The sequence below is a fragment of the Coturnix japonica genome, chromosome 2, assembly GCF_054131305.1.
Source record: "Coturnix japonica strain WE chromosome 2, WE-NBRP24, whole genome shotgun sequence".
Taxonomy (NCBI): Eukaryota; Metazoa; Chordata; class Aves; order Galliformes; family Phasianidae; genus Coturnix; species Coturnix japonica.
The window spans coordinates 54735211-54757461 of NC_140664.1; the positions used below are offsets into that span (position 1 = coordinate 54735211).

General features: G+C 40.1%; 1 protein-coding gene across 2 annotated transcripts in view; it reads right to left on the reverse strand.

The window, feature by feature from the left end:
• ERP44 (endoplasmic reticulum protein 44) overlaps positions 1-22251 on the reverse strand; it is a 39941-nt gene that overhangs the window by 17289 nt on the left and 401 nt on the right. For both annotated transcript variants that reach the window (XR_014943449.1, XM_015855094.3), the window contains exons 2-4: positions 5330-5402; positions 4109-4148; positions 1151-1266 (exon numbers count right to left, since the gene is read on the reverse strand). Coding sequence is in view for 1 of the 2 variants with exons in the window: in XM_015855094.3 (XP_015710580.1) it covers positions 1151-1266; positions 4109-4148; positions 5330-5402 (229 nt within the window). In the remaining variant the exon portion in view is untranslated. The remainder of the gene's footprint in view (positions 1-1150; positions 1267-4108; positions 4149-5329; positions 5403-22251) is intronic.

A 22251-nucleotide genomic window follows, 5' to 3' on the forward strand; every position in this document is an offset into this window, starting at 1 on the left:
TTTGGATCTCCTTGAATCGCACAAATTAGGAATGCTGTTTTGTTGGGTGTCTACATGTACACGTACAAAATGGAACACAAATTGCTGTCAGTGGAAGATGCTCAACTGAAGTTAATGGTTTTTACATTTGCAAGAGAGCAAAGATACGTCAAGAGAAAAATCCCCTCTAGCATCAAACAGCTCAATCACCAAAATGAGAGAAGAAAAAAGTAAATGAAATCAGTTACTTCTCACAGAGATGCATTTATTTATTTTTTTCCCCATGTTCTTCCTCTCTTTAGTACTTGAAACAGAGCACTGAAACGCAACTGCCAGGTAAACGGTAAATCGATACGTGTTACAAACTAACAGCAATTCATCAACTTTCTAAGTATGATTCTTCCTACAGACCAACAACTCCGTAAAGACTAAATATTATGATTAGAGTCATTTAGAACCAAATCTTTGTTGGGATTTAAGGCAACTTTTACTACACTCTAAGAAACCTAAACTTCTATAAATAAACTATGTGGGCAAATGATGCTCTTTCAGAAGTACAGAATAGCAAAGCAAATCTTACACTAACAAAATCACCACAATAATCTCAGTGCTACCCATCTGTTTGTCAGTAGGTAAAAGATGTTCCTTACATTTTACTTATTATGAGATTAACAAGAAACTTATGGGATTAATATGATAATAAAATAAGTATCTTTCTCATGTATTTATGGGGACAGACCAAAATAAACAAGTATTTCTTCATGTGTACAAAAAGCAAAGCAGAACAGCTCTGAAACTACCAAGTATGCAAAAAAGCAGCTTGCAGTTCACTATAACTCTTAGAAAAAACAGCAGAGCAAAACACACACTGGCCATTGCTCCTTCTTCTTGGCTGTTTTGCACCAGTGCTTTTTGATCCCCAGACTGCTCACCTTATGATTACATTCCCTTTTTCCCCCAATAAACAAGAAAGGCTGAACTGATAAAAACTGCACATCAATGGAGAAAAGGAGAAAGCAATACTGGAAATTGCCCTGACAAATTTTGAAGCAATACATACAAACGACAGCCTCTGGACTAAATGATGGATCAGGTCCAACCACACCTTAGTCTGCTCTCTAATAACTTACTGGTAGGATATCACAGAAAAACTAAATTGAGATCTACTTACAATGCTGATCACAGTCCACTCTAGCAAACACTACTTGATTCTTATCTGGGTATTCTTCCTTTATTACATTAGAGGCCTCCTCAAAAATAGGATGCAACATTTGGCTGAAGCGGCACCTGTGGAAGAAAAACATAAGATTACAATTTCAAGGTATTAACTTTAAAGAATTTAATTGTACATTAAGGAAATATTTGAATAATCCAAGTGGAAAAAAACATATTCTAGAAGAATACATAACTCAAGATGTGTTCCCATGATTTATCAGTTTAAGAAACAATATTAATTACATAAGTCTTTAAGAAATATACTCTGACATTCAGAGAGTTTGCTCATCGCTCTTTTTCTACCCTGGACAAGTAGCCTTAAAGGTCTAATAAAAGATTTGCACTGTTGAGATTTGAATGCTCACCTATGATCACTTTCAAGAAATATCAGAGAAAGAACTTTTCAACTTCTGCTGTCAAACATGTAAGTACTGCTCATTATATTATTACTCCAATTGCTGAAAGTTAAGTCTGATTGCTATTAGATTACTAGAAACAAAAGAATTCTATGGGATTCTTCTAATCATGCCAGACTTTGAAGAAAATCTTCTCTTTCTGCCCATGAAAAAGGCTGTAGATGTTCATAAATGAGGCCTCAGACAGTATTGGGGAGGTTAAGGTGACATTACTGCACCAGTCCATCATTAATGTATCAGTAAAAGAACTTCATCTGTTCTTCCAAACACACAGCAGAACTTTAACTTGAAGTCATAACGGCACCATGGAAGTCATCAGGACAAGACCTCAAGGAGCACCTCAAAACAGACCTGCAATAAAACAGCCTCCTCTGAAGGCTGGTGCATGGCAGCAAACATTCCAACTACAGAGGCGGGCTTTCTCTCAAAACACAAACAGAGCTGAAGCTCATCTCCTGAAACAAACCTGACGCTGGCCACAACTGTACACAGTTATTTAGCATCTATATGTTACACATGGCTTCTGTGTTCCTCCGTCTCTTCCATCATTACAGCAGCATATCCATCTGTCCTCATTCAATTCATGTTATATCACAGGCTGGCAGTATACAATATTAGGAGTTTAATCCTGAATGTCTCTATATAACGATCCTAATTAAGGCTCTCATATTTTAAATTTACAGCCTACTACAATGACAATCAACTTGCAAACTTGCAAGCTTCTACAACAGCAGGGGCTGCAGCAAGGGCTGTGTTAACAGGGACCTAAACCAGGACTTCTGATGTCTTTCAGTATCCAGCTTTAAAATACTATTTTCCCTAGATCAAAGGAAGTATCGGAACACTAATTTTTAGCCTTCTGTAGATTGCCTTCAGCAACATGCAAAAACCACTTTTTCAACAACAACAAATATGCTGCATGTCACTCCCAAAAATTCTATTGGTTTCATTGTTTCTCACATCAATAGAATTTGACAAGATGCAAAGATGAACATAAAAGTTATCTATAAAAATCAAAGAGGCAAACACAAAGATTACTAAACAAGTATAGTATAAATTAAGCAAAGATTAAATGAAAACTTCCTCACTGAAAGGTCCATTTTATAAGAAAAAGCGGGTATTATTTTTTTCATAATCACTTTTGTAATCAATTTAAATGAGCTATTATCAGTTTTCTCAGTAAAGGCAAATTGTAACTTTATCTTAAATTTGTGCACTTGCTATTTCTAGGCTACACAGACCAAAAGTCTTGGATGGAATGTGAGAGAGGTGAAAAGAACCAGAACTTTAATCTGCTTGATGACCTTTGATTCTGACAGGCAACATTTTGTGCTAAGAAAGCAAAACAGCAAGCAGAATATTTAAAGTACAGTATTACCTTGTTTTATATATTTGTTTAGGTTATAAAGCTGTTTACATCCAAATTCACTTTAAACAAGGAACAGAGAAATTGATTTATGTCTCTGACCTCATTTTCAATATTAATTTGCATATTAAATTTTATTTCCCTTGAATGCTTCACTCATTTGCTTATTGTTAAAGGGTCTTTTAGAAATACTAATGCTTGAACAGAACATGTAAAGTTGCTTCTAACACAATTGAGAAATGGGGTATGGGCCCTTAAGTTAATTCTAACAGTGATTTTACAGGCAAGTTAAAAATTAAATCAAACAGTTCCCACTAAGCATGTCTTTCACAGTGTCTGACCTCATATTCTTCCCTTTTCTATTTACTCAAGTATCCACAGAAAGTTGGAAAGGACCTCAAGAGATCATCAATTCCAACCCCAGACTAAAGCAGGTTCACTACAAAAGGCCACACAGGTAGGTGTCCAGACAGGCCTTGAATAACCCCCTGGACTGAGACTCCACAACCTCTCCAGACAACCTGTTCCTGTGCTCTGTCACTCTTACCGTAAAGAAGTTCTTCCACATGTTAATATAGAACTTCCTATGTTCAAGTTTTAGGCCACTACACCTTGTCCCATTGGTACACACCACCAAGAAGAGCCTGGCCTTATCCATTTGCCTCCCACTTCCCTTTAGACATTTATAAACATTAATCAGATTTCCTCTCAGTCTTCTTTTCCCCAGGCTGAAAAGACCCAGGTTACTCTGTCTTCCCTCCTATGGGAGATGCACCAGTCCCTTTATCATCTTTGTGAAATGAAATCTGTCTTGCAATGAGGAAAAAAACCAACAAAACAGCACGAAATTCCAAATGAAGAAACAGAAAACAAGTTATTCCTTAATATCACAAAACCTTTTTTTCTCTGACAAAGACCCTGAATGAAGCAAAATATGACAGAACAGTAGAAGGGGAAGTATTCAAGACAAATGCACACACACAAACTGCAAAACAAATACAAACTAACAGGAAAGATCTAGTTTGAAAGTAATATACCAGTGTATCTTTAATTAGGATCTTATTGCCAAACACAACAGTTTTCAAAAGGAACAAGTTTAAACATAGGAAAAAAAAAAACTTTGATAACTTACCAATCAGCATAAAAATTAACTAAAGCAACATCTGCATTGTCTGCAAAGGAAAGAAGAAAAGAACCCACTGTCAGGTTGAGAGGCAAAGTGCTTGGCATTTTAATCCAAGATTACAAAAAATATGCATAAAAGTATGAAAGCTAGTATAGATTACTCTGCATGCAGTCTGCTAGAAAAATACTGGGATAAATCTTAGCTGAAATACAATCTATAGCAAGTGGGAATGTGATGAAAGAGGTCTATGGTCAAGCATTTTTTTGATATATTAGACGATAAAGATGACAATTCCTAATTCAATATTTTAAAGCAAAAATAGGAAAGATTTTAAAATCAGAAAGACCCACGCACTTAAAATCTTCTGCTTGGCAATTAACTGCAGTCTTTGCACAAGACAATAACCATGCTGTAAACTGATTTTTATTAGTAGTAATGGACTAGATATTGAAGAAAAGTTGTAACAAACATTTGAATTACAGGGCATCAGTCACATAGCTCATAGAATGGCTCTACATTTTTCAGCATATAGAAAGGTATTTACAAACAGATTTTGTCTAGTCATACATTTACTACACAAAGCAATTCTGCAGTCAAAGGCAAACTAAAACCAAATACCTCCTTTGAACAGTTCTAATTCAAAAGGATAATTTTAGGAATATATTTGCAACAAAGCAGGATTGTTTTTATTCCCTCCTCTTCCCCATCCCTCCTCCCCCCCAAGCACAATCAGATATCAACAAATGGCATCCTTTTCAGACAAGACACATCTGATTACTTTAAGGGACTTTAAATACTAATTTGTGTCTTTTTTCTATGAGCCATCAGAAATCAAGAGAGCACTTAACCTGAGAAAAAGAACAGCTGAACAAGCAGGGCATTTAATATGACCCACTACCATGGGTTTCGGTTATTGCTATTTTTTGGAAGCTCTTAAAACACTCTCCTGACAGGCTCTGGCTATTTATAATTGAAGGTTCTCACCTGCAAACATGACAGTTAGTATTTCTTAGACACTTCAAATTGTCATTTAGGTTATACTGAAGAAATCTGTTAAACAATGTGTTAACTGTCCACACTAGAACTTCTACACAGACTACAATTCACATTTTCAGAGCTGAGGTATACATATTCATGTAATAGCATTGCAAGATTCTCACAGATAAGTGACTGTAAACAAAGTAGTTGGTACATTGTGCAAAGTAAAAAAAGATTCAAAGTACTCACTTAAAATGTCATCTATATTTCCGCTATCTAGACTTGTTATTTCACTTCTTGTTGGATTAAAAAGCCAAGACACCTACAAGAGAAACCAAAGTGGTCAGGTATGTAGATACTTCAATAGCAAAGCAGTAATATTCAAAAGCTGGAGAAGAACAAACAGTAAAGTAACTATAAATCAGTCCAAGCATCTCAGATGATAGCATTGCCACAAATGTAAAAATAAACACTGTTTACAGATATAACATCAGCCATATCACTCAATCTCAGAGCAACACATATTGCTCTTAATGTGACTATCCTAACAATGCAGTTTTATGGAAGGGCATGCTCTCATATTCACTGCAATAAGCATAGATCTTTCACCTCAAAATGTGGTGGAGGAAAGTACTGATGTGTGAATTGTAATACGCTTGTACTTTGGAAGAGGCAACTGTGCAAGTCTCTGATGAATATAAACTCTTGATCTGGGAAGCTGACATCTCCTACCCAAGCAAGCTGGTCAGACAGTCAGTCTGTCCTTCTTAACCAGGGCCAGAACATGGATTAATGCTCCACTGAGATGTCTTTCAACATACTTTCTCCAAAGAGTCTACAGACTTTGAGCTGAGAGGGACGATAGGAAAGGGAAAGGAAGGATTTTGGTAGAGGACTGACAGAAATGCACACAGGTCAAGGAGTCGTACAGAGAACAGAGAATCAACCAACCATAGAATATCCTGAAGGGACACACAAGTATCATCATGTCCAACTCCTGGCTCCACATAGCCCAGCACTTGAGACCATACCCACTGCCCTCTGGGGAACTCTCTTCCTAATCACCAACCTGACCAGGGCAGGTGACGAGAACAGCGCTCAGCACTGCCCCTCTGCTCACTCACCTCATGAGGAGCTGTGGTCCTCCATGAGGCCTCCCTCAGGGTCCTCAGGTTTAGTTCTTGTAACTACAAAGAAACACTGACCCAAGGGCTGCTTTTACTAAAGGCATTGGAACAGGGGGAATAAAATAAAGCTGGAGACAGTATTCAAATCCCAGTATGTGGAGAAGCTGGAGCACTGTAATATGAAGATCTCAGCATTTCCAGATGAGCCTGAGACCCCTCCTATAGCACGGGCATTCCAGTGGCTGACCACCTAAGGGTGTGATGGGTTTAGGAAACAACTACAAGTAGCGAGACCCCAGGGCATGCTTGTCTTTGACACTGCTTACACTTAATCAAGAAACTCAATTCAATGCCAAACATTAAGTCTTTCAGCGTTCGTTGCAAATGCATGTCAAACACTGACTTCTCAGAAACATCCGATAGAGCGGATGTCTGTTTCCATTACAATCAGTTTAAAAAATGATGGGAATCCTTCACAGTGAGACACTGTCAATAAGTCTGAAATTATCACCATAAGCAGCACATAGGTGAGGTTTCCAGCAATGATTTTCAATTCCTTCGGATTTGTGCATCACTAAACGCTTCTCAGTGAAGACACTGATCTCCTCATATTTCCCACATGGAGACTGCTGTATTGCACAGAGTCTGTCTTACACTACAAGCTGTCAGCTCACCAGATGCTGTAAAGCAGAATGTCCACCACTGTGTTTCACTTGCTATCTAGACATCGCCGTACACAAGTCTAAGATCTCTGGAGGACCTTGCACAGCTCTCCTGTGGCACCTGAAGTCTACAAGAGGCAAAAGTCCAACAGCTGGCTTCTAGATGATGGTGTAGAAGGAAAAATTACAGTTGAGTTTATACAGGCTGTATGTTTGAAGACTACAGGGCTACCCTACCTGTACTGCTTACCATCTCCAACACTTGTTTACTAAGGGAGACCACATAACCCTCTAGAAAGTAGGAACTTCAAATGTCCTATTTTCTTAACATACCAAACCGGTTAGACATAACTTCTCAAACCACATGGCTTTTTCTAACACAAATTATCAGCAGCAGCAACATTAATCTAATAAGACGAACTAAGCATAAATTAAACGTAACATAGATAAGCGTAGCATTTGCAATCCGGAAACAGGTTGTGTTATTTAGCAGATATATTTTAATGGATCAGGAACTGTAGATTAATTTGTAGACTGCTACAATATGCCTCAACTAGCAATGCAAATATTTAACAGCAATATCAAACTGTAGGACTTCCTAACAAAGTCCCCTACTAAACTCTGTGCTACATACAGAAAAAGTACATAAAATCTAACACTTCTTTACAGAACAAATAAGATTTCTGAATATTTTATTAACACCTACTTGCAGAAAAATGTGGTGCAAGCTACAGGTGCTGAAAAACAAATACCCCAAACATCTTCATATACTGTAGGTAAATATAAAGTTAAGCTATAGATCGCCCTGCCCGTCCAAATTAAACAGAAGTGGAAAACTATGGAGACTGAACGCTTATTTCCCCTAAAACTACACAAATCTTCAGATAATCAAAATATTTTTTCCCCACTAGAAGTGGAGAAGTTCAGTTTTGTCAAATTATATTAATTGTGGGTGTCAAAACTTTCACATTAAGTACTCAGAGCTAAGGGAAAAAAGCCTTCCTTTAAGAAGTGTCAATATATATGCAAGGCTTCAGCTCAAGCTTTCATCAGTGTATAATGCCTGTAAGGAAGAAAGCACACCCTTTTGACCCGGTAATCTCACTGTCTCCAGAGATTCAAGAGAGTTTATAGTATTGCCGGTATTAATATTTAACATGCAGGAATACAGCTTCTAATTCAAATTGTCAATGAGCTACAATGTTTTGAGAATATCTTCTGACCTTTGATGAGGCCCGTGAATGAGACCCAGTGGCACGAAAGAAGATATTTTTTGAAGAAATGTTTTCTGAATATCAGTTGCACCCATTATAAGAAAAGTATTGAACTTACGTTCTGAAAAATACTGTGGTTGACAAAAAGAAGCCTTTAATTATGTGGGTTTTTTCTTTAACTTTTAAGTGCAAACTTAGTATTCCATTGGCCTGCATCAGACAGACAAGTAACTGATCACATTTGTAATTGAGAGAAGAAATAATGCAACCGCCTGCACAAGACTGCTACAAACTCACTGGAGAAATGCTGCTACAACGCTTCAAAATGGTACCTGGTGATATAAGTAGCCAGTAGAAAACAATTCAGGAGGCTGCCCTTGTATCAGAAAATTAACTATATTTTGATATGATTTTGCATGTTGCTGGAATGGAAGGGGGGAAAAAGAGGGGAAAAAAGGAGGGGAGGAAGGGGAGGTGGGGAAAGGAAAAAAAGGAGGAAAAAAAAAAGGAAAAAACCAAGGTAATTCTGTTGTGATTGAGATTACTAGATTTTTTTTTCCAATTATTTTTTATTTCACAGAATGAAACAGAGGCTCCCACTTCCAGAGCAAACTCTGTTCTTGGAGCATTATAATATCTAATTAGCAGTACACCTGCAAGGCAGTCAGGAAACCCAGCCTTCATTTCCACCTGCTAAACTCCCTGCTTATCCTTTTCTCCTGCTGTGAAACCCTAAAGGCACAGAACGGAACAGTCTCTCTCCTGCACCACAAAGCCCTTTTATGCTTGGCAGCCAGCTCTATCCCACTTGTGATCCACGCTGACATATTGAAGTTACTACCTGAAGTCCCAGCCCCACAGGACTTTGTGGCTGACTTTCAGTCCCCACGCACACCTTCCTTCTGTATGCTGCTGATCGGCTGCTGCTCCGAGATCTGCATTAAACTCAGAGCCAACAGGAAGCAGACGGGTTTACAGCCTGCTGCAGGATGCTGCAAATTGAAAGGAATCCCAAGAGGAAGCGGTGCTGAAGCTGACAGGCATCGTGAGAGTCCCTGAAGTTGGGCTTCAGAGCCATCAATCACAAACATCTCGCTGGTAGCGTTCCCACAGGCCCCATAATGAACCACAGAGCCCAGAGCTGAGAGAGGCATCAGTATATATAGAATGCTGAGGAAGATCAGGAAAAAGAGACCGTAACCCCTGCCTTCTGTCACAGCAGTTCAGTTCTTGTCATCACAGGGCATGTCGGAACTTTGCTGTGATTTAGACTGACTGAATCCTGCCATCCCATGCTCTGTTACCAAACCAGATTTAGATTAGTAACACAGTATCATACAATCACACAATGGCTTGGGTTGAAAAAGGCCTCGATGATCACGTAGTTACAAACACCTTTTTGTGGTGGACACAGTGCTATGTTGAGAGGCGATGCAATTTCACATTGTTCTCCACATGTCACCTACTCCCCTTTTACAAGTGTCTCAGAGGAATACTTGCTGTAGGTGCATTTATCATCAGTATAACCTTTTGCAGAAGAAAAAGTGGGGAACAAAAAGCATTCATGGCTTTTAACTCTATTTTGCAATGCTAAATGATATTGATTCTATGCTCCAGATGAGGCAAAACCCTTCACAATTAACAGTTCCTACAACTGACCTTAACTGACATACAGAAATGGTATAGGATTGTCTTGTGTCTTTTATACCTGGGTACGATTCACAGTGACTTCCTACCATAGCCATGAAGGCTCCCTGAAAAAATGGGTTAATTTACCTCTCAACAGCTTGTACATTATTAATATCACAAAACGTTCATTCAAGAAGTCCACTGCAGAGAAGAAAATTAAAACCCCGGTAGCAAAATATGTGATTCAAGGCATCACATTCTTCTTCATAGCAGCAGACCCATACATCTCAGCGCCATTTTAAAGCTCAAGTCTCTGGGCACATATCTCAAGGATCGCTGGCTTTCAGAGCAATGCTCAAGTCAAGGCTCAGAAATGACAGGAGGCATGTTTTTAAAAATGTCACAGAGATAAAATCTGTAAGTCGTTTTCAGTTCAACTCTCTTATAATCTTCACTTATTCCCCTTCTTGGCTCAGAGGGGAAAAAAAAAGCGCAGTCTCCAGTCAGGACCATCACACACCAGTTTTCCTTGTCTGAATTGTATGTAGCCCATATATCTACAAAAGATGTAAATGTGTGTCTAAACAACTGCACTAACGCACAAAAAATAAATGTTTAAAGTAGTCCATCTACAGAAGCACGAACTTTCCTTAGAGCTTCTTCCATAGCTTTGAAGCCATAAATTCAGCACCTGAAAAACTAACTGAAAACTGACTCTTTTAGATATTTTATTTACCACGCTTTTCATTCTAACAAAAGAAACTAGAAAAAAATAGTGTAACTTGCACAAACTTGTAATAAATAAATAAACAAAATAGGGGCAAAACCTCACATTCAATTAAAGCCTCCTTGATTTGATATAGCTACTGCTAAGTGATCCGATTACCTGGCACCAATACGCTGTTTCACATTCAGGAAGGAATAAAGTACGTGAAGTAGAAATGATTAGCATCAGCTAAACTGCAACAGCTGTTTATGGAAGTCAGTAGCCTCAAGTTTCTGAACTTGTCAAAGGTATGATACAACAAGATAAAAGAAAGGGCTGCCTGGTCTTATTTGGTTCAGGAGACAATCTTGAGAGCAGAACACAATACTTTGCTGATCCTTTTCCCTGTGCCAAGGAAAAAGACCTGTTCTGCATTTAGGGAAATGCTATTACATACAAAAGCTGTCACCAGGACTGTTCATAGGAGACTGTTTAAACCTTGGTGTTTAAGGCCAGATTGGATGGAGCCCCTGAGCAGCTAAGCTGGTGGTGGGCAGTCCTGCCTATAGCAGGGGGTGGGGTTGTGTGGGCAGGTTTTGAAGTCCCTTCATTCCCAAATCATTCCACAACTGCACACGTATTCTCTCTTCTTGGACAAGCAACAGAAATGGATATTAGAATGAAAATAAGAGTCATACTCTTCACAAGAGAAGAGAACCTGCTTTAGCATGGGGTTTGGACTCAGCGATGACTATAGTGAGATTTCTCTTGGAAAGAGTCCAGCGGAGGGCCACTAAGATGGTGAAGGGCCTGGAGCATCTCCCCTATGAGGAGAGACTAAGGGAACTGGGTCTGGTTAGCCTTAAGAAAAGAAGGCTGAGAGGGGAATTGATCCGGGTTTATAAATACCTGAGGTGTGGGAGCCATAGTGGTGAGGCTGGTCTCTTTTCAGTAGTGCGTGGGGACAGGACTAGGGGTAATGGGATGAAAGTACAGCATAGGAAGTTCCGCACGAATGTGCACAAGAACTTCTTTACAGTGAGGGTGATGGAGCACTGGAACAGGCTGCCCAGGGAGGTGGTGGAGTCTCCTTCACTGGAGATGTTTAAGACCCACCTGGACGCCTACCTGTGTGACGTGGTGTAGGGAGCCTGCTTTGGCAGGGGGGTTGGACTCGATGATCTCTAGAGGTCCCTTCCAACCCCTACAATTCTGTGATTCTGTGAATTGTGTGAAAGGAGAAGCAAACAAACTCTATTCAAAGCGCAGTCCTGGAGGTGGAAACTAGAAGTAGCTGTAGTGTTTGTAGTGTTTTCACCAGAAATGGAATTTCCTATACAGCACATGAATGTTTGCTGTCTTGGAAAATTAATTTACCAGCTCATACGCTCATTCCTTCAGGTTATTCCGCATCTGCTGCCTACACAAATTCCAATGCATTAAAAATAACACAGTTCCTCTTAAGTATTAATTTCAGCAGATTCTAATACATATCAGCATTACTGTTGAACAAAACAAAGCCAACTCATTTCAAGCGAAATACACTATTTCAACACTTACTTTCAGCTCCTTATCTTTTCATTAACCATGTATTCACTATTGCAAATACGATTTATTTTCACTTCTGCTTCAAAACATGGAGTTATCTATTTCTCTGTGGCACAAAAAAAAAAGATGTGAACTTTCAGCAAAGACAAGCCTGTGGAGTTTTACCTTTCAGGCTGGAACTTGTATTCAGAGTAGGTTGGAATGACAGAAACCAGCTGTTCAAATGCAAATAAAAAAAGGCTATCATAAGCACATATGAACTAGCCCTCATGATAAAAATACCTCAGAGGCAATTTAGATAAAATATGAGTCAGGTGGCAAAACGACAGTGCAGCTGCATTTTCACATGTCTGTAATATTCTGCAGATGATTCGGGGTGGCAGTGTCTTAAATATAAGTCACTGTGCTTGGTCTGGTGGTTTTTTTATCCTTGTTGAAAGATGAAGATCAAAACCCTGTGGCTCCAGAGGCACTAAGTACAAACAGCTTTAAACTACACAAGTGATGCACTGGCTTAAACAAAAACAAAAACCTCAGCAAAAATGACAATTATATAACCACAAAATACTGAATAGATACAAGTAGAATGAAAATAAAATACAAATACACTGGAAAGTAAAGCTAGGGTTATTCTCTCCACCAAGCTTACCCAAGGGGAAGAAAAACACTTTAGTTTAAATGCCACTCAAACAATATTAGGGAACACAAGCAGACAAATCAAGTCTCCACTAACACTGTTTAAGTTGTGCTGCTCATATTTCTGCCAATGCCAAGCTGTACTTAGGAATGAAAAAATTGGCTTCCAAACACAGAAGCACAGCCAACTCGATTTGGCCCAAATTTTTTTGCTCAAGGCACCAAATGCTAGAAGTAAAGCAGGGGAGAAGCAAGCGTGCGGGTGACAACTAGTTAAATTCCGACTCTCTTCCAATTTTAGAATCACAGTCACGCTGCATGAGAGCCAAATGAACCCATTCATGAATATGTACACAACCACCACCGTTCATTAACCTCAGATCTACAACTTCTAGCATCGGTACTTCCTTCACTACTAAGATCTTCCTGGTGATGCGCTTCTCTTCCTTCAGTACAACTGAGCTGCTACCTTCCATCACACAACCTCCTCGTGGTCCAGCAGGAGCTCAAGGGTTCCTGCAGCTATCAAAAGACAAATAAAGCACAACGCAGCCACCCAGAGCACATGAAACTTTTGTTAATTAAAACATTAAAAACACTTCAGATTCAGTTGCTGCTGCTGCTGCTGTTCCTCCCTCTTCTTCTGAAGAAACGAATCAAGGAAGAATACCTTAGATTTCCCAAATTATAATCTTCCCATTCCCACACCATGTGAAAGGAATTGTAGAATAACCTGGGTTGCAAAGGACCACAATGATCATGTAGTTTCAACCCCCTGCTGTGTGCAGGGGCATCAGCCACCAGATCGGGCTGCCCAGAGCCACATCCAGCCTGGCCTTGAATGCCTCCAGGGATGGGGCATCCACAGCCTCCTTGGGCAACCTGTTCCAGTGTGTCACCACCCTCTGTGTGAAAGACTTCCTCCTAAAAAAGCCTAAATCCATTTATTGTTAATTCCATTCATATGTTAAATAAGCAGTAATATTACTTACATATTCATATCATAGTTCGAATGAGTGGCTAACTTCATGCTGCATAGGAGTTATTTCTACTCTAAGCAGCTGCTGAAGGACTGCACATATGCAGTCAATTACTCTTGGATTACTCTGGGTAACAGAAGAGTAAACAGTGCAGTGGACAGGACATATGCTACAGATACATTGGAATGCACAAAAGAATGTGATGCAAAGATACTTGACTGCTGCTTTACATCCCCCAGGAAATATGAACTGCGCGAAGCTCCAGGCTGACTCCTAAGAAAACTCTCAAGCAAGTATTCCAGACAGGTCCTAAAAATACTATTTAGAACACTTACATAGTGCTGGCTCTGCAATTCATAGAATCACAGAGTGGCCTGGGTTGAAAAGGACCACAATGATCATCTAGTTTTAAGCCCCCTGCCATAGGCAGGGTCGCCAACCACCAGACCAGGCTGCCCAGAGCCACATCCAGCCTGGACACAGTTAAGCAGCTCAGTGTAGTGAACTTACCATTTACAAGTCATGGGACTGGTTTCTTTCAATCACAGCATTCAAAATAGCCATGAAAATCCTCAGCAATGATCGATACAGATTTTGGATGACAGTATGGCAGCTAAATGTTATTTCAAAATAAGCTAATACATAGCAGCTAGGTAATACTAATTTTACATATATATTGGCATCATTTCAGCAAATTTTGTTGGCCTAAGTTGACAGGAAAAAAAAAAAAACACGCACATAAATAAAAAGCCCCTTCCCCCCTGCAATTATATGTTCTTAACCAAAGCAGTCTGAAATGTCAAAGGCAATTCCTGAGAGGCCGACACACTCGCTGAGCTCCCATCCCTAATTAACGGATCATTAGTAGGAAAGAACCCCTAACTGTTCCACTCTGCGCCACATACTGTCTTAATTACCTTTGTGAAGCTACCAATTTGTCTTTCAGTCATTCTAGCCAAAAATCCCAAGTGAATCGACTCAAAAGGGAGAAGAAAAAAAAATATGTGTGTACTTTCATGCACACACATTTATGAAAATCCATCACTTTTATGACTGGCAACGGATTTAGGGGCTAAGCATTTCCAACAACATTTAAGAAAGGGATATCAATAAACTATGGCAGAGACAGAAGTGATAGACGGAGACCAAAAGAACAAAAAGCTCTTGGGATTCCAAATGTGGGTACATCTGAAACACTTTCCCTTTGTGAAGCCTTTGAAAAAGTTAATTATATCATCACTTCATAATCACGACAGCTATGGGAAACAGCAAAACACTACCACAGCTGTTGTTTTCTTTTTCAAGACCATTGGAACAGGCACCTATTCTTTGCCTTTCAAAATACTTACTTCCTTGCAGAGCTCCTAATGAACAAGTTAACTCCGTGTTTATGCCCAATTCCCACATGAATCCATTTGGAGATGAGATCTAAGCTACGCTGCCAGTTATCGTACAGTACAGATTAGAATGTTTTTCCTCTTCACAAATGTTAAATAAAAGGGGAAAAAAAAAAACAACCAACCAAAGAAACCCCATGCAGCACAAACTGACATCCTCACAGGCTTCTTTTTGGATGCACCTTGATAAAACACACAAACTGAAACCAGGCAAGAAGCACTGGTGCCAGTCGAGACTGGAGACATGCTGGCAGCAGGAAGCATTGCCAAGGAACCTGCTCGTTCACTACATTACTGCTCTACGGCTCCACTACCTACATTCAGTTTGTGTTTCATGAACACCATTTAGGATACAAAGTTCTAGTGGAAAAAAAACCAACAGGAAACAAAAAGAAACGTTCCTCTTCTCTACCATTAAGATCACTTTCCTTTCTGAAGTGAATGCAGCAAACCTGAAATCTCCATGTGGGTTAACATTTCCTTAGTTGTACGTTACATTGAATATCTAGAGTGTGCCCCGGTGGCACAGTGGTAGGAATGCCACGTTGCAACACCGGAGGCCCGGGTTCAAATCCCCTGTGGCGCAAGTGGTAGAAGTGCCGCTCTGCTACACAGAGGCTCGAATCCCGGGGGTTGGACTCGATGATCTCTAAGGTCCCTTCCAACCCGCATGAGACTGAGACTGTGAGTTGGAAGGGACTCATCTAAGGATTGTTGGGACCAACTCCTTGCTCCATGCAGGCCTACCCAAAATTCAAACCCTACCTATAAGAGCGTTGTCCAAATGTTTTTTGTAATGTGGTAACCCACTTGCTCCATGAAATAAGCCTTTGGGAGCTCCAGCAATTCATTTCATCACAGCAACTGATAAAGCTTCTAGCTATAGCTCACTAGTGGTCAGGATTTGTAATATTTTTCATTTCGCATCTACTATGATTTTATTTTATTTTTTTAAATAGAGGCAGAACTCAAAAAAGTGACAAAAAAACTGAAGCCAGTCAGTACTTAATAACAATCCCATCCACTTACAGAACACAGATCTGAGAAGGTCCATGAGAGTTCGTCAATTGAGGACAACCTCTTCAAAGCACAAAACCCACCCTCCTCCATATGCAGACAGCTATTGTGGTAGAAGACCTACATGGATTAACACAACTTGTGGATGAGTTCAGAAACTGAAGTCCACAGAATGCAGAGGCAGGTAAGGAAAGGAATACTTGGCAGAAGTATAAAAACATTTCTTGAGCAGGCAAGGTGAAATTAGAAAAGCCTGAGCCCAGCTGGAGTTGAAACTGGAGAGGGATATTAAAGATCAACAACGCTGACAATAGCAGGACATGGGGAAATGGTTTTAAGTTAAAAGAGGGAAGATTTAGGTTGGATGTTAGGGGGAAGTTCTTTACTAGGAGAGTGGTTAGGCCCTGGAACAGGCTGCACAGGGAGGTTGTGGATGCCCCGTCCTTGGAGGTGTTCAAGACCAGGTTGGACGGGGCCCTGGGCAACCTGATCTAGTAAAGGTGTATGTTTGGTGGCCCTGCCAGGCAGGGGGGTTGGAACTACATGATCCTTGAGGTCCCTTCCAACCCGGGTCATTCTGTGATTCTGTGAACAGATTTCTACACTCATGCAGGCAACAAAAGGAAGAATAAAGACTGTAGAGGCACGTGAAGGTAAAACCAAGTCAGAAACCTATTAAACAAGCTCGAGGTACACAGATGCTCAGAACCACGGCATGTACTTTCCTGGTTCCCCAGGAAAATCATGGAGGCAGATTCTTTTCCCAGAAGTCACATCCATCCAGCAGAGATTTAGAAATATTAAATCAATCTGATCAATTTGATTGTCCTCTGTAATAAGATTTTTCTTTGTAAATGAGGCAAGAATGACACAATGTTTGTCTTGGCTTTAACAAGCTTCTGACATAGACTTTCAACGTATCCTTAGAGCTAAATTGGTAATACGTTAACTGATTAAGTGAAATATGAAGTAAACGACACAGCAGCTGGGCTCAAAGTGCTCTAATGAAAGGTAGTAGGTACAGCTGGTCTCTGATGGAGTTTCTCCAGGATCAATATTGAATACAAGAGATGTTTGTCTTTACTAATGACCAGAATAGCAGAACGAAGTGCCTGGTCAGCAATTTCCTGAGGATACTGAACAGGGCAACTGTGCAAGAGGAGAGAACTGCCACGCAGCAAGACTTCAGTCGGTCAGAGGAATGGTGTGACGGGAAGCTCATGGAGTTTGATGTGGGCAAAGTCCTACACCTGAGGTGGAATAACCCCACGTGGGCTAGGAGCCAACTAGATAGAAAACATCTGTCTTCTGTAACAGTCGATTTCTCAGTAGTAGAATACATAGGATCGCAAAAGAATTTCATGATTTATCACTTTTTATAACACCCTTTTTGTAATCACCAGAGCATAACTTAATATGAACAGAGTACTACAACTGGTTTGGAGAAATTCAGAATCCTGACATTAGAATCTTCATCTGGAAGTGAAAAAAATACTCAGAGTTAGTGCTGAGTACAGCAACAGCTTCCCAGAATCACTCTTAACAATGTAAAATACCTGAAGGTCAGCAAATTTAAAAGTCAAATTCTTTCAATTCCTAAAATCCTTCATGAATATTAAAAGAACAATTAGATGAAGCGAACAGCTGACACCACCAATTGTTTGGAGAAAGAAAAAAAATCACGTGCCCACCAATGGTTAATGAGCTCCTAACAAAGATGCATCAGAAAAGAGAAGAAGTGCAAAGGTAGAAATCACAGCAGGAAATCCTGATCTCTCTTTCCTAATTCTCAAAGACACACCTCGCTTCTTCTATTTCTAAAGGGAGCTCTCTCTGCTTCAGTTTGGGAAGAAAACATTGCTTACCCTTTGACATTGCATCCTACGTTTGCCAGTAAGAACATCTGTAATACTGTGTAGTCAAAACCTCCTTTACACATTTTCAAACATCACCTTAGTCCTCTGAAGGATCATTTCAGTTTCTCCTCTTCCCAGCTGAGGGCTTCAACGAGGAAGCTTGCCAATTACATGGCATAGCTGGCATAGCATAAAGAATGTAATAGATCAGTAATAAGCTTCTCCTACTTACCTGGGAAGAGAGTGGGAGTAGGGTGGGGAAGTTCCTCACTTAACAACTGATCTATTTGGAACTCTTCTGCTACTCTCGCAGGGAACCCCCTTTCATTTTTTATGGCTCTGTGACGTAAAATTTGCCTATAATTACAATGTTTGGCTAATGCTCAAATTAAGAATATTGCATTTTGAGCAGGATTCATGCAGAGATAAACAAGAGCATAGAAACACTACACACTGCAAGATTACATACTTCAATTTCTCTTTGAGCAGCTTCCTACTTCATTTAACAATAAGAGAAGGTGTTATTTTCACTTTCATTCTTTGGATACTTGATATCATACTAGGAAGATAAAAGGCACTGGCAATCAAACAAGAAACAAAAATATCACCCTATAGCATTTTTTTCTAATTAAAATCTAATAAGAGGCAGTAGGTGATGAATTAAGTTACTGCTTCTACTATGTAGGAAGTATTTTGAAAGCTTCACTAAAAATACAAAAATTACAGCATAACACAGACTATAACACCAAGTATTACCTGATGATAACAAAGCCACATCAGCTTATAGGAAAGCAAATACAGACTGATAGCGGGATATTCACCAGGTTCCCACAGAAACCCCAAGTGAAGATATTCCTTTGAAAATGAGGTACAAGAAAACTGGGGAGAGACTTTTTGTAAGGGCATGGGGAACTGGCTTTAAGCTGGAAGAGGGTAGATTTAGATTAGATATCAAGGAAAGGATTCTTTACTGTGAGGGTGGTGAGACACTGCAGCAGGTTGCCCAAAGAGGTTGTGGATGCCCCCACCTTGGAAGCATTGAAGGCCAGGCTGGATGGGGCTTTGAGTAACCTGGTCTAGAGGGAGGTGTCCCTGCCTATAGCAGTGGGTTGGAATGAGGTGATCTTAAAGGTGCCTTCCAACTCAAATAGTTCTATAATTCTGTGTATACTTTAAAATTGTGAAAACTTTTCACATTCTCAGAATATCACAGGACAAATATGTTCTTACAATGGCGCTGTCAAATAAGTTAAGAAATAAGTGTTCTTGCTTTGTCCGGGACACCTTTCCAAACAAGCTACAAAGAAAAGGCATAACACTGGAGTTTTGAAACACAATAAAATACCAGAGATCAGAACGCAAGAATAGGGAAATTCCTCTACAGTTGCTCGAGAGAAAAAAATGATTTAAAGAGAGTAAAACAACTTCCCCATTCACTTTCCTCCCTATCAGTTGGTAGTTTCCTCTGTTCACATCTGTTCCTCAGGGACACTGTATGCATGAGTCTCCCAGTAGATTATTGAGCAATGTGACAAGTATCTGTTATGCATATGCAGTAGGAGCATGTGCAATGGAGTGCCTTGTGTACATCTGCAAGTGAAGGCAACATAAAAGGATTGGTTAGAGCAAAACTAAAGAGCCACACCTTGCCTTAGAGAAGAACGTGGTGAGGCAGCATCACGTCAGCATTTATTCCGCTGTCTTGGATTCAATAGATCTGTCATACCTAGTGTTAAGCAATATAGCAGCGTGGCAGAAACATCATTCGTGTACAAGCAAGAAATGCACCACATGCCATTTCTGCAGTCCAGTCTTGCAATCAGCTGTACATCCTCCTCTGCAGTTTGGGCTGTGCCCTGCACCCTTCCTCTCAGCTCCAGCATTAGAGAAACAGGGTTCACACCACCCTATACTTCCTCCCTACCCCTCTCTCCAGACCCCGTTTCACAGCAGCCCCCTCTGATACTGTACTAAACTAGTACATGAGACTTCAAATTCAGAAGGGAAAAGGTCTGTTTTAGGCCTGGTTTGTACCACTGTACTGTGACCTCCAAGCTAACAAATCAACCTTTAGTGAGACTGGGTGGGATATTAGGAAACACGCAGGTCCAAAGACTTTAGTTATCTTCTACCGACAATAATTTTTAGACAAAAGAACTACACTTGATATAGACATTCTATCATTTTCTTTCATAGTATTTCAAATCTCGGTGTCTTTTATCTAGTTTTCTGTACTTCCAATACACGTACTTTCTACACTCAGTCTACTTCAGTTTCCTCCTACTCCTGTTTTATATGTCCTGCTTTACTAATACGCAACGCTGATCCCTCTCCTTGCCTCTTCTTCCAGCTTAGTCAGCTGTCTCCACAGCTGCATATCAATGCATTCTGTTCTAGGTACCACTGATGTAACACTAATAAGCTCATATCCACATGTCATACCCAAAGACGCTCTGCTGGTCAGCACATCCTCTGTGGATGAGGATGGTTGAAGGAACAGAGGGCTCCCTCAAACCTTACCATACAAAACCCAGTTACGTTGTTGGTCCCAAGCATTCCTAATTGTGGTTAGCATGAGAAAGTAAGTTACTGGAGCTTTGAAGACAGACCAATACGCACTACCAGATTCTCTAAATGCCATAAGAAAACAAGTACTGTATTTTTTACAGCTACTTTAAAGAAAAAAAAGATCCTCTTCCACTCCCAGTCTGCTCAGAACAACTTTCTTCCACAGCTCACATCAAATCTACTGCAAGAAGTGATTTGTTGTCTTGCTCCAAGATGCATAACCAGGCACCTTACAACACAGGGGCATGTCTGATGTGACGCTGAAGAATTACATAGATAACATTACACATCATTATATTTAACCTCTCCAATACCTCTCTCAAAAAGAAAATCACACCAGCTCTGATCTGTACTCTTTGTCTCTTTGTGAGGTTTTATATACACAGTTTTTTAAGCTCACTAGAAATTGGTTTAAATGGCAGCAACTAAAGCACGGGAAAGTTTTAGATCTTCACCATAATCTATTTTTTCAGCTGACGCCCGTGTGTCTAAGTGATGTATATTAAATTTGCATGGATCCACTGTACCATGAAGACAGAAAATTGCTTTCATTACCACCTGAGCACTTTCTCAAACTTCTACTTGCCTGTTTAAACCGTGCTTTAAAACAGCACATGCTCATAGTTTTCACACACTGGAATCAGTACTCAAAATAATGGTTAAAATGTCGATTTTAGCATCCAGACAATATTACTGCTGTTTTAATGCATAGATATGACTTGAAAATCCTAGGTTCCTCAATGTAGTCTCTTGTAGAGTGCGCTATGACGCTATAAATAGCCATCTATACATAAACACTTCAAAAGTGTCTTTTTCAAACCTCACAAATTCTGTATGCTTATTAAATTTGAAACTGCAGCAAGCTTACGGTAATTTAAAGTTCACATTTCAAAGAGGTAATGAGTGATATTGTTCATTTAACACTTGTCTTCAGGTTTCTCTTCACTCATTAGCCATTGCATCGCTGTGTATTTCCCTTTAGATCCCCAAAACTCTTATCTGGAATCACAGAATTTCAACTATCACAGAATATCCTGAGTTGGAAGTGACCCTTAAAGGTCAATGAATCCAACTCCTGGCTCCACACAGGCCCACCCTAAACTCAAACCCTGTGTTTGAGGGCAGCGTCCAAACACTCCTTGCACTCCAGCCGTTCTCACTGCCCTGGGCAGCCTGTACCATGGCCACCACCCTCTAGTGAAGAACCTTTTCCTGCCCATCCAAATCTGAATTTTCCTCAGTTTCAATACATTACCTCATACATATTATTAAACAGCTACTCTAGTTTAAAAAGAAAAAAGAAGAAAAAAAAAAGTATTGCTTATGTATCTAACTTTACCTCCAATGATTCCTTGCTTTTCTCTTCCAAACATTTAGAATAAATTGATTAAGCAAAAACTCCCAAAACTTACACAAGCCCCCTTTGGCTCTGCAAGCTTCTGAAGCACTAAAGGCCCAGGACGTGGCTCAATACAAGCAGGAAAACAAAGAATCATTGCACTGGCCTGTTTAAAAGATAAGAGAGCCTCCTTATCTCCACAAACGACACGCATCAGTGATTTATGCAAAAGGTAGCTTAGATTGAGCCAACTTTGAAAGGAAAAAAAAAAACCAAAACCACCATAAAGCCACATTGTGACAACCACAGCTGAATTCCAGGAGCCTCAGGAACTTGTTTCTAACTCCACCCGCTAATCTCCGAGGGGACCGCCGTCCCCATCCCGAGTGTGCTTTGAGGGGACAGGGCCAACAGGGCGCTGCGGGACGGGCAGCCCAGCCCCGATCGTAGCGGGGACCAGGCCCGAAGCGGGCTCCCCGCACAGCGCCGGGC